General features: G+C 39.9%; 1 protein-coding gene and 1 long non-coding RNA gene across 2 annotated transcripts in view; one reads left to right on the plus strand and one right to left on the minus strand.

Annotated features, from left to right (window-relative positions):
• GNAI2 (G protein subunit alpha i2) overlaps positions 1 to 5262 on the minus strand; it is a 119792-nt gene extending 114530 nt beyond the window's left edge. Inside the window, exon 1 of the mRNA XM_081935098.1 lies at positions 4823 to 5262. Coding sequence (XP_081791224.1) covers positions 4823 to 4940 — 118 coding nt within the window. The 5' untranslated portion in view covers positions 4941 to 5262. The remainder of the gene's footprint in view (positions 1 to 4822) is intronic.
• Positions 1 to 12724, plus strand: part of LOC309383848 — a 498138-nt gene that overhangs the window by 450098 nt on the left and 35316 nt on the right. The gene's annotated exons all lie outside the window — the stretch shown is intronic.

Here is a 12724-nt window from a genome sequence, read left to right on the forward strand (position 1 = left end):
CCAAAGAACTGACCAATGAAGACCTTATGGAACTAGAGCAACAAACGGGTATGTTAAAGTCCACCTGAATAATATTTACATTTTTTGACAATATACTGGGAAATAATGTTATCAACACTATAATGGAGATTATTTTTGCATTGCAAGCAAGCCCATACAATTCAGACGTTCTTATATCTTGTCATTATAGAATTTCAATTCCACATGTAAACTGGCTTTAATATTTAAAAGGTCTAAATAATATTAATATATATTTTATAAGGGATAATTTAATGTTTTAGAATTTGTGTAAACTTTCACTTTTAAACTGTATTTCTGATCAGTTAGTCTAAGGAAGGGCAACATATAAGTATTCTAAAATAAACAAATTATATTTTGCAACACTCTTCCTTTTTCACTGTCTGAGAAAAGTCCATGAACATCAACTCAACTCAAATGGATTCAAAACATTTCCTTTTTATATTGTCAGCATTTTATTATTTAAGTTGAGGCTACTAAGTGGAATTCATCATTCTCATTTCAATGACAGAAGCATCTGGGTACATCAAAAATTGCTAAACCAATTATTTAAAAAGCTGTTAATTCATTCCCAAAGGACACTTTAGGTTAAAAGACATAAAAGCAACAGCCCCATGGGAAAAACTACAAGTTTAAGGTCACAGATTTTTGAAAGACAAACAAATTCCACATTCTACTAAAAAGTTCACAAAAATATTTCTGCCTGCATCGTAGACAATTTTTATAAAAACACACATCTATTTATGTATTAGGCAGGGAGGGATTTATAGTGTGGTTGAAAAAAAATTCTCAGAAAAAGCTGTGATAACTCTGAATTATATGGTTTAATGCTTACGCATTTCCACTTTCTTTACACTATAAAAACAGAAGTGGACATTTTCACATTATTGCACTTCTTCTTTAAAAGGTCAAACTTTGTATTGATTTTTTAAAAAAATTTATGAGGTTTTTCAGTAAACTTTAATAACTAAAAGTGCAGACAGCCACCAATCAGCCATTTATGAAAAATAATGGGAGGATTCCTGCATTGGGCAGGGGACTAAACTAGAAGATTCCCAATGTCCCCTTCAATCCTATGATTCTATGAATTCTACTCAAATAATATGTCATTAAAAGCTTGAGGATGTTAATATATAGCACCACTAAAATTAACTACTCTATCGTAATGCATGTTTAATTTTAAATCTGTTTAAATAATAAAAATATAGCTAAAAACTTAATCAAAATCAGCAGTTTCTTTTTCATAGATTCATGCCTGTTAAGAAAAAAAACCTAGCCTGAAATTACAATTCAATAGAGTTACACATAATTATTTATCTTTATGAGACTCTTGCCATGCCTAATTGAAGAAAGCAAAATCTGTAAAAAGTAAAAAAAAATATAATTTAAAGTACTAGAACTATTTGTAATTTAAAAGGGTATATTATGACCTCTGAAAATATACATACCTTTATTAATGAAAGTTATAGACATAATGATAAAGCATTGAACCTGATTATAGTCAAGATATCTCCTATTTTAGAGCTGTATTACTGGTATTATTGGGGTATAGACTTACTTCCTGGGTTTTGCTATAGGCTGCATCATTCAAGATAGGTCTCTTTGTTATATTATTTGTCTTTTCAGAATGTGAATAGCTAATTTATTTGTATTCCATGTTTGCAAGCTGAGCACTCCAACCACATTTTGAAAGTAAACACAGAATTAGCAAAGTAATCAGAAAATTATTTGTATCTAACAGAATGTTATTTCACTTACTAAAGGTAAGTCGATTTACAACAGTTACTTAGCCATTGTTCAAACTTAAAGCAGACAACCCCCTCCCCCCAAGGTACTTATGATACCATTTCAAAGTTGCAATTATGTGATCCAATTTTGGAGGCCTGGCAACAGGCTCACCTTTAGGCTGTTATGCAACTGCAATTTTGGGTGGGTTTTGGCAGTTTCCATCAAAAAATGCCCATCAGGTAGCATGGATTCATTTAGACCATTTGTTTAATAACCACCACAAAAATGTTGTAAAGACAGGAGCAGTCACATGGTGATCCACTTAACAACCATGACTTATGATTATAATTCCTGACTCAATTATCACCATCAATCAAGGACTCCTTATACTTAGGTTCCAATGATTTCACTTGAAAACAAACTTTTTACAATGTATTCACCATCAAGAAGTCTCTAATGAGATACACTATTTATGATTGTCATGATTTTTTTAATGTCCATTTGATTATGTAGAAGTGTGGGAGGAAAAAGATGCCTTTGAGAAGTCAACCAACAGAGTAGGAGCACACAAAAAAACCCTTTCCTTCCAAGAGCTGGCATTAAAAGACATCCTGCTTTGGATAGCTGGGCCATGATTAGCAACAGCCATATATTTATCTAATTTAGTCCCTCTGAAAGCTGGGGGTCACCACTACATCTTGTAGTTTAATTATTAACAATGTGATTTCCACTTGATAAAACATCACAAAAATCTGTTGTTAGGCATGTCAACTCTACATAGTTTCTGATGAGTCAATCATGCCTTTCTTGTCAAGAAACAGCTAGGTCTTTCTTTTATAAGTTTCCCTGTTACCATAACAGAAAAAATAATAATCTTGTGTCACATATTAAATCAATCCACTCATTCATTTTTGTCCTTTTTCCAGAATTCCTGCCTCTAACCTACATACTCCTGTTCAATGACAACTATTTTCATGCATGGAAATGAAGTTCACTCAACTATTCAAATGAAGAACTATTCAAAAGTACAAAGAAAGCACAGATGTTTGGCTAAACTTCCTTTAGCTTGTGCAATGACGTTTCTTTCTTTCTTTTTTTCAAACAAAAAGGGAAGGAAATGTAAAACAGCAAACTTTTATAAAAGCAACAGCACCAAACCCTACTAAGAGCTTAAAGTCAAAAAAGTTTAAATTATTTTAACCAAGCACAGAACATGTTTGAAATTGGATACAGGGAAGCAAAATCACAAGCAAGAATTACAGCTTTCAGAAAGAAATATTCCTTAATGTGTGTTGGGGGAAACAGAAATGTGATTCTTAACATTAATAAGCAACCTGGTGCTACCCATGTATATACGTGTGTGTGTGTGTGTGTGTGTGTGTGTGTGTGTATTGTATTGTATTGTATTGTATTGCATTGCATTTGGGTCTTTTCCCATGTAAGATTGAGATTGTCTTGGCAACGTTTCGGCGAGGTCTAACTCGCCATCCTCAGGCTGGTGTTTTGGGCTTAAAGTGTGGCCGGAGCTGCCGCCTTTCTATAAATCTTGGTGGGGTGTGTGGAGTGCTGGCTTTGTTTCAGTAAGTGGATTGATTTGATGTGTGGCTGTATCATGATAGGTAGATTGGTGCTGATTGGTGCTGGCTGTGGGTCGGTTGTTGTTTTGTGTTGTAACGGCCTGGGTGGTGGGTGGGGCTCGTTTGTTTACCAGGGCTGGTTTCCAGATGTCTGGTAGGCGGGAGGTATCATTACGTTTATTCATGTTGTGGGGGTGTTTCTCTATTTTGATAGCTTCTATAATTATTCTCTTGTTGAAGTGTTCAGTTTTGGAGATTAACCTGGTTCCTTCAAAATTAATTTCATGTCCTGTAGCTTTAAGGTGCTGGAAAAGGGAGGGGTTTTTTTCTTTTTCTTTTTCTATGTGTGTGTGTGTGTGTGCACACAAGAATGTGTCGGAGCCTTTGATCAAAATATTCAGAGGGCAAGTTATTTTTCTGTGCTGGGAAAACCTCTTTCCAATCTGCTGTGCTTTAACTACAACTCCCATCCTCTGCAGAGGGACACCGAGGGAATAGGCTAGGTGGAAATGATACAGCAATAATCCTTTGGAGACCAGAAGGGTTTGCTTTCTAGAACAATTGTGGCTAACTTGCAGTTGAAATTATTCTTCCTCAAGACTACCACAGGTGGCAGAAAGTAGCAAATGCGGAGCCACCATCAACGGTTATCCACTGATAACGGAAACAAAAACTGTGAGGCCTGTGGGAGGAATGAAAAACATACGGGGCAGGGGAGGGGTTCAGGGCTCAGGCATATTTTAAGGTTGTGGCCTCGGTAGGTTTTCAGAAGGATCACCCACTATAAAGGAAAAGCAGCTTGAGGACTGGACGTGCCAAGCCAAATTTAGAAACCGAGTAGGCTAAAGAGGGGAAAGGAAAAAAAGGTCTCCGTGGTGATGTATTTTACAGACTGATTTGGGAGCATGGCCATGTCAGCTCTCCTGAGAAGCAAAAGAGCCTGCGACGAAGGAGGGGGGGGGGGAACCAAACTGTGGTCTTGAGGAGCCGACTTGTTTAGCTTGGGAAAACAAAATGGGATGCTCGGATAGGGCGGGTTTGCCTACACGCCCCCCCCCCCGCAACCCGGGCTTGTAACTCTTTGGACGCCGCATAAAACTAAACAGCTCCGGCTGCCTTACTAAGAGAGTCTTGGAGGGGGGGGGACGGGACGTCGCGGGGATCCTTCACCCGCTGCGCTCAGGGTAGGGATATGGCGGCCGCCAAAAGCCCGAGGCAACGATTCAGCAGCCGGCCGATCGCAAAAGCGGAAAGTCCCTCGAGTGCAGAGGAAAGTAGGGGGCGCAGTCAGGGAGGTGGCGGAAAGCAGACGTCGGGCACGGAAGCCAGGCGGCCAGGGCGTGGGCGCGCTTGTCCCTCCCGGTCCGTTTGTTGGGCAGCAAGCCCGACCTGCCTTTCCTCCCAAGGAAGCTGACCCCAGGGAGGCGAGCCCCACCGACCAAGCGCTGGGGCAGGGTGGGGGATCTGGGAAGGGCGCTCTCGGGGAAAGGAGACCTTACCGAGGAGGAGCAGCTTCACCTCCCGCGCCGCCTTCTCGCCGTCCTCCCGCAGGTTCTTATCGATCATCTTGGAACGCTCGGCGGCCGCTTTGTCTTCGGCGCTCACCGTGCAGCCCATGGCGCCGCTTGGCTCCTGCCGGCCGGCCGAGAAACCGAGTTGGCGAGCTAAAAGGGAGGCGAGCCCGGGCTGCCTCGCCACCACCACCGCTCGAGCGGAGCTGGCCGAAGGGCTGGGGCGGGGTCGTCGCTGCCCCCCACACGAGCGGCTAGGCTGCTTTCCCTCGTCCCCTTCGGTGCCGGCGCGGCTGGTCTGAGCGGCCGCTGGCTCGGATGTGGGAAGGGCGGGGACCCGGAGGCGGGACCGTTCCGCTCAGCCCCGGCTCTGCTCCTCTCTCTCTCCGAGGAAGGGAGGAAAGAAGGAGGGGGAGGAAGACGGAGGGCAGTTTGGGCGGGCTTGTCGTCAGCAAGTGGAGAGAGAAGAGGCGGCCCCAGATACGCAACGGTGGGGTGGGGGGTGAATGGTGAGAGAGAGGCGAAGGAAGGGGGACGCCCTGCAAGACTAGCGACGTGGAGGGAGAAGCTGAGGGGCGGGGGAGGGCTCGGCGCCTGGCGCTAAAGCAAAGCGAACCACCGCTGCGGAGCCGTCTGAGGACCGGCCGGAACGTCTCGGTCGGCGCGGACCAACGCTGTAAGATTCAAAGTCAAAGCCCCGACGGATCGCGACGAGGGGATTCGGGCAACTAAAGTTTCGGCTGCGGGAGAGATTCCGCTTAATCCATGGCCGAAACACAAGAGACGATATGGGCCTGCAGCTGAATGCAGCTCCCCCCATCTCCTGGGATGGGAGAGGGGTATTATCTGTCAGAAGTACAAGGGCCGGCTGGAGACGCCCATTGCATTGCTTTATTTTTCTGCATTGGATTGCGCACATCTGCCAGGAATGTAAACGGGGAATATTGAGACGAGTCCCTCCACAGACGAATAGAAGGTGGGGATATTGCTTCTCTTTAGGACGGGATGCCCAGAGCATGATCGTAAACGACCGCGATGGTGGTTCCACGCTTTGTTGTGCTGCGTATCACGTGTTGGCAAGCCTGACGGTGAGGTAGCCGAGTTGTAATGATCACCGTGGCGATTAAGTGCCCTCATGGTGAATTTCCTAACCGACAGGCATCCATTCGTATTAATAACCATCATAAAGTATAGTACATTTCTTGTATTAAAATTACTATCAGTGACATTCGCTATCGAAGAATTTACTGCATCAAGTGTACTAATTATATTTGAGATAGTTTGGACTCCCAGAATTCTCAACCACCATGAATTTACTAAATAGTGTCTCTGATCCAAATCACTTGCTTTGCTGAACAACGTGATTCTTGTGATACAAGGATGTGCGAATAAAGTTTAGGTCAAACATGATATGCAATCATCTTCCTCTTTTTCAATATTTATACAGTAATTCCTTCTCCTCAACCGTGTAAAAATCTGGAAAAACAACGTTATGTGCATTCACACGCACTGAGTTACAAGTTATGATGATCTGTCAGATCAGACTGAAAGAATTTTGCTAAAGAAATACTGTTTTATCGGTCCTGTAATTCTGAGTATGACAATCCAATCAAACTGTAACTTGCAAGAATTTGGAAGAGATCGTAGTTTCCCTTTTAAACAATGGCCTTAATAAAAAAAAAATATGATTAAACTGCTGTATCTTCGAACATAGCTATCCTTCCCACAAAACCTTCCACAAGATAGCTGGCCATGTACACTTGATCAATAAATAAAAATAAATGAAAGCTACGTTTTTAAAATGACCTAAATTGACCTGTTTGGCTTAACTTCACATTAGCAACTGCATTAGAAGAAGGCAACTCAGTAGTAGTCCTCAGCTGTTCCATTCTTTCTCTTGAACTTTTCACAAGAAAAAAAAATCCTGAACAAACAGCTAATGCAAAAAAGTGTTTTTGTTAGTTGCGAAGTCGTGTCCGGCCCATCACGACCCCATGGGCAACGCTGTCCATAGGGTTTTCATGGCTAAGATACTGGAATGGGTTGCTATTTCTTTCTCCACTGGATCACCTTTTGTCAGAGCCCACTGCTATGACCTGTCCGTCATAGGTGGCCCTGCACAGCATAGCTCCTAGCTAGCTTCATTGAACTATGCAAGCCCCTTTGCCACAACAAGGCAGTAATCCATGAAGAGGAAAGAGGTGTTATTTTCCTGCAAAGAGAACTGGAGTTCCAAAAAGAGAATTATTTGTGCCCCAGGATCCCCTTTTGTTTGCAGATCTCAAGGCCTACCCTACAGGAATTGAGTGGTAAAACTCTACCAATACAGGTAGTCTTTGATGTAGGACCACAACTAGTGCAAGAATTTATGTTGCTAAGCAAAGCAGTTGTGAAGAGAGTCATGCCCGATTGTATGGTCTTTTTTGTCATGGTTGTTAAGCACTTCACTGCAGTAAAATAAACCATGTGGTTGTTAAGTGAATCCATGTTTCCTCATTGAGTTTGCTGAAAGGTAGCCAGAAAGGCCACAAATAGCAATCACATGACCCCAGGACCAGGCAATCTGTCATAAATACATGCCGGATGCCAAGCACTCATATTTTGATCACATGACAGCGGGGATTCTGCAATGACTGAAAGTACAAAGATTTGTTGTCACTTTTTTCAGTGCCGTAACTTCAAACAATCACTAAATGAATGGTTATAACTCAAGGACTACCTGTATATTCAAAATTGCAAAGATACCCTTTTGGACTACTGAGCAAACATACATAAGACTCTTGTTTTACCGGTGAGCACACATGAAAGCTTGAGAAAATATGAAGGCTGATAGGTGGGATATGGGAGAATGAGGGCTTCCCCATGCAGAAAATGTGTAAAGCCAGATATTGTGCATTGTATACCGCAACTTACAATTTAGTATCTTTTTTGAGCCAAACCAATTATTCCTTAATCAACAATTATGATTAAACAAACAATATCCTAGCCATGTGTATTTTTCTTAAAAAGTAGACATGGTGAACAATGGAAACAAAATGGCTATATATGAGTTACCGGGAAGCTTCCCTTAGAACAGTGGTTCTCAACCTGTGAGTCAGGACTGCTTGGGGGTTGAATGACCCTTTCACAGGGGTCGCCTAAGACCATCGGAAAACACATATTTTTGAAAAAATACAGATAACATAAAATAATTGTATGGTTGGGGGTCACCACGACTTGAGGAACTGTATTAAAGGGTCGTGGCATTAGGAAGGTTGAGGCCCACTGCCTTAGAACATTTAACAAATGAGTCTATGGAACAAAACACTGAATTTTTTTAGACATTGCTGTGTGTAGTTTTTCTTGAAATTTAAGTCAAGAATTAATTGTCTTTTTCTACTAATACATAATCTATTATTTTACTGTAGCTGTATTAATAATAAATCTACCTGATTTTTGTTTAACCTTTATCTGTTTTTGAAGATTAAGAAAAGTATCTACAATAGAAAGATAAAGAGTCACCCAGATCAGGTGTATCTCCAAATTAATTGTATAAATAAATTAAGCCATAAAACCATTCTCAGCCCTTCAAGGAAGACCAGAAAAGAAATCAAAATCATGAGTAATTATGCTACTTTTATTGTAAAATTACAGTGACAGAATCTCACAAGTCAGTTACCCCTTCCTACCTTGACATCCAGAAAACTAGAAGGGGGTCTCTCCTGAGATCCTTTCTCCACCCCCAGCCCTCCTTTGACTCACATTTCTCTTATCAGACCATTGTCTAAGCTGAGGCTCTTCCTCCTATCTCCTAATTTATTCTTACAGCCTATTATATACATTCAGTTGTGAAGGCAATAGATGAAGGAAATTGCCAAGAGTCACATATTAAGAAGATTTCATTCTAGGTATACATGGTTGCTTGATTACATAACATATCCACATGCTGACAAGTATTGTTATGTTCAATTACTATTTAGATGTAATGAGGTAAGAACAGGGCACCAGATTTTCTTTCCTGAAACTAGTAATACTGCATTAAAACTCAGCAATGTCTGTTTTTGAACTCTTAATATTTTCCCTACTCTTCTCAGAATCTGTATGTGACTATGCAGAATCCAGTGTGAACATGCAGTAAATTCTAAGCTTCTGTTTAGACAAACGAGATTTGTAGTTAAAATGCTAAGGTAAGCAATTTGTTGAACAAGAGACAAGAAAGGAGGACAGGCAAGATGGTCAAAGGCCACAAAATCTGCTGTTTTGTAAGGCTTCTAAGACACCTCAGCAGGGCAACCAGATCTCTAGGATTTCTGCCTTAAGGTCACAATCATAGCTTCAATCTTGGGAGGAAGAAGTCAGATTTTTTTTCTCCCACCTCCTCATCTATTTCAATAGCTGATGCTTTTCGACTTCAGGAAAACTAAGGGAATGTAAAATGGGTCTGTTTCTGGGATACAGGAAAATTTAGATCAACCATGGAACACAAAGGATATGAATTTTTTTTTAATAAAATTCTTTTCTCCTTTACTTCCATGTTATCACTGGTTTGGATAATGTAGAATGATCTGACATACAATATTCTTCAAGTAGCACCTGAATTACCCTCCCCAGATATCTTTAAATGCCTCCTAAAGTTCAAACAAAATGTCTCTATTTAAATTAAGGTTTTGTTCTCTCGTGTTCAGTTTCAGAACCACTGAAAAATCCTGCTCATAGCTCTCGCAACAACTGAGAAAAGCTAATGTGAGTTCGAACAAAATCTTCGTAGCAATTGCCAGAGTGATCTCAGGCATATTTCCATTTCTCAGCCTCATCCACAAGACAAATCCCTTGTGCACTCTGAACACCTTTAAAAGGTTATGGTAAACATGGTTAATAAATAGAGAACTGAGACATATGAGCACCTTGCTGTGATGTATTTGTACATTCTTAGCTATAACAAAGGTCCTTTATTCCAGTAAATATTTCTTTCAAATGTTTGGCACTAGATGCTGTGGTTTTATGCTCTGATGGTTGCTTTGTTTTATGACTGCTATAATTTTATTATGGTTGGGTTTTTTTTTATTGCCTTCTGATGATGAACATTATGTTGTTTCGTTTGTGTTGTAAGCCATCTAGAGTTAAAGGAGATTAAATTTTAAAATAAAAACCAGGCAGAAGGGCTAAACTATAGTTGACTTCATATCGTACCTATCATATAACAGCTTGGAAGAGTTATACATAGGAGGTATGTGTGAACAAGGTCTTTTTTTTTAATCCCTGTTACTATTTTCAAATACTATTATTGTAAAGGGTGATTTGCATAGTCTTATCGAGCAAATTACCCTGAGAAATGTGCATCTAAACTAAGTCTGCAAATAAAGCAGAAAAGAAAAGGGATATTCAAAGATAATAAGGGATTATTGTTGTTTCACTTTGCTTGTTTAGTGAGGTTTCCTTGGAAAATATTTCCGACTGTAGCACGTGAGTCTCCCAAAGTATTTTTCTGTAAATCTTGATATGTTAAGGATTGGTAAAGCAGAATGAGCTCAACTAAATATGGTTAGGAAGTGTGTGCTGTATATCAAGCTGGAATTCTTTTCCATGCAAATGCAATATCTTTGAAGCCAATTCAACCGAAAATATTTACAATTACCAGGGATTATAGATTATTCAGGACCAGTTTATTTATTTAAAAGACTCTGATGGCCACCCATCTTAAAACACAAAGCTTGGTGACTCACAGCAATAATAAAAACCCAAAACATCATTAAAAACAGTAAAGCCAAAACCTGGCGCCTTGGTCATTCTTCTCCAATATATCTAGCAAAACTATAGGAGAAGAGCCAATTATATGAATATGAATATTCAGTGCAAAAGTCAGAAAAAACTATGCTTCGAGAATCTCTGGTCATTCCTTGAACTTGTGAGAGTTTATAGGTATTCAAACCAGTTAGGCCCTTCAGAAATAACATTTTCTCCCAACCTATAACATCGCATTCATTTATTTTCTATAACCCACTTGACTACATTTTGGTTTGGACAAGAAGTGGGTGATTGCTTCATTCAACCCCAAAGCTTAGCAACAAAGTGATTTCCTAAGGAGGGAACAGGAAAGTGTAAAACTGTGTATCTATGCACCTTGGTAACATAAATAAAACTTTTGCATCTCATCTTGGTCAGTGAGCCGCAAAATTTCCCACTGTGAGGAGAGCGAAAAAGATGCTAATTTTCTGCTCTGGGCTAGCCAAGCTGACTCTCCTTTATGTCTGAAGCAGACATGTAACAGGCAGTTTTTTGAATAAGCAGCTGGATGGATGGCAATCTAAACAAATTTAAATTTCAAGTTTCATGGAATTTGATTGCAGGGAGGAAAGTTCAGAAGGCCTATTGCAATCATTTTGGCTTATGTGTATTGGTTGGTGATAACATATCCAAGAAGTACTATTCATCAACAAAGTTATGGATTAATTTGAAGAAATGCCAGTATGTTAGATTTTTTTTAAATTTGCATGAGAATGATAGAGGTGTGTCAGGAACTGGAATTGATAGATACATTGTAAAGTGCTTGGTAGAAGAGATAGTTGCTAGAGAAATTCTGCAGGACCCTCTCCTTCCTTTGGAATATTAACAAGCCAAGAGAACTTTGACACAACGTGCTCTGGACATAGAAGGATGTCAAGATAAGTATCTACTGTCCAGGAATGTTTTCTGATCAGTCAGTCTTATATTTTTAGACCAGTGAAATAGTTAAATTACATTACAGTATCTAAATTAAGAAGACCCTTAACATTGGCTCAATTTGGAGCTCTTCCTTCTGTTGGAAGAAATGTCCATCTGGATTCAGTTCCAAGTGGGGAGAAAGATCCTGGAAACATGGAGGCTGATTGGAAGGATGGTTTTAATGGTGGACAGGACCACATGGTTTGAGGTCCCGGAGAAAAGGGGCATCACATGCCTTGAAGATCTTGAAGAAAATGGGCTCGAATGCTGAGAGAGCCTGAGTTTTATACCCTCTCTTGGACCCCACCTTGGAGTTTCCTAATCCTGTGTAAGAAATGTATTCTTATGGGTGGTAATACTCCCAGGGGGTGGGGTCTTAGCTAACTTTGTAGGACAGATACAAAAGAAGAAGGAAGAAACAAAATCCATATGCTCCTTGACAATTTTCAAGTGATATAGGAACCATACAATCTATTACCCTATGTTTTATTGTATGATCTTTTTTACAGATAGAATCTGTCTGAGTTCCCCTTAACTGATAAAATACTCAAGTCATTCTGATATCTTCTATACACAATCTCTTCTTTTGGATCAAAGGAATTATACCTACCCCTGGGCATTGCTGAATTCTAGCCCTAACTTTCCTTAACATAGTACAGTGATGCCTAACCCCTTAATAATATTGAATAAGTATATAGGTAGAACTTTTTTTTTTGCTTACTTCTGCCTTAGAATTTTAATTTAAAAAATAAAGATAAATTAAAGAGTGGAATTATGTGTTATTGATGTTTTAATAGTTAGATGATAAAAAGGAAGACACAAATGGTTTAAGAATCTTAACAAATAGTGAAGCCACAGACATAAATGATGTAACTAGAGAACTGCTAAAATATAGATGTGGTTTCCTTACAAAGTGACTATGTGACTTGTTTAATGTGTGGATGAAGCCTGCATCTGTTCTTGGAAGAAATATACAGATGAAAAGGTATGAGAAGATATGCCAAAATACTACAGGTAGTACTTAACTTACAACGGTTCTCTTAGTGATCATTCAAAGTAACAATGGCACTGAAAAAAGCGACCTATGACCATTATGACCATTGCAGCATCCCCATGGTTATGTGATTTATATTCTGATGCTTGGCAACTGACACATCCTTATGGCGGTTGTATTGTCCAATGGTCTCATGATCCCCTTTTGCAACCTTC

This window comes from Natrix helvetica, assembly GCF_964273705.1.
Source record: "Natrix helvetica genome assembly, chromosome: 1".
In the NCBI taxonomy this organism is placed as follows: Eukaryota; Metazoa; Chordata; class Lepidosauria; order Squamata; family Natricidae; genus Natrix; species Natrix helvetica.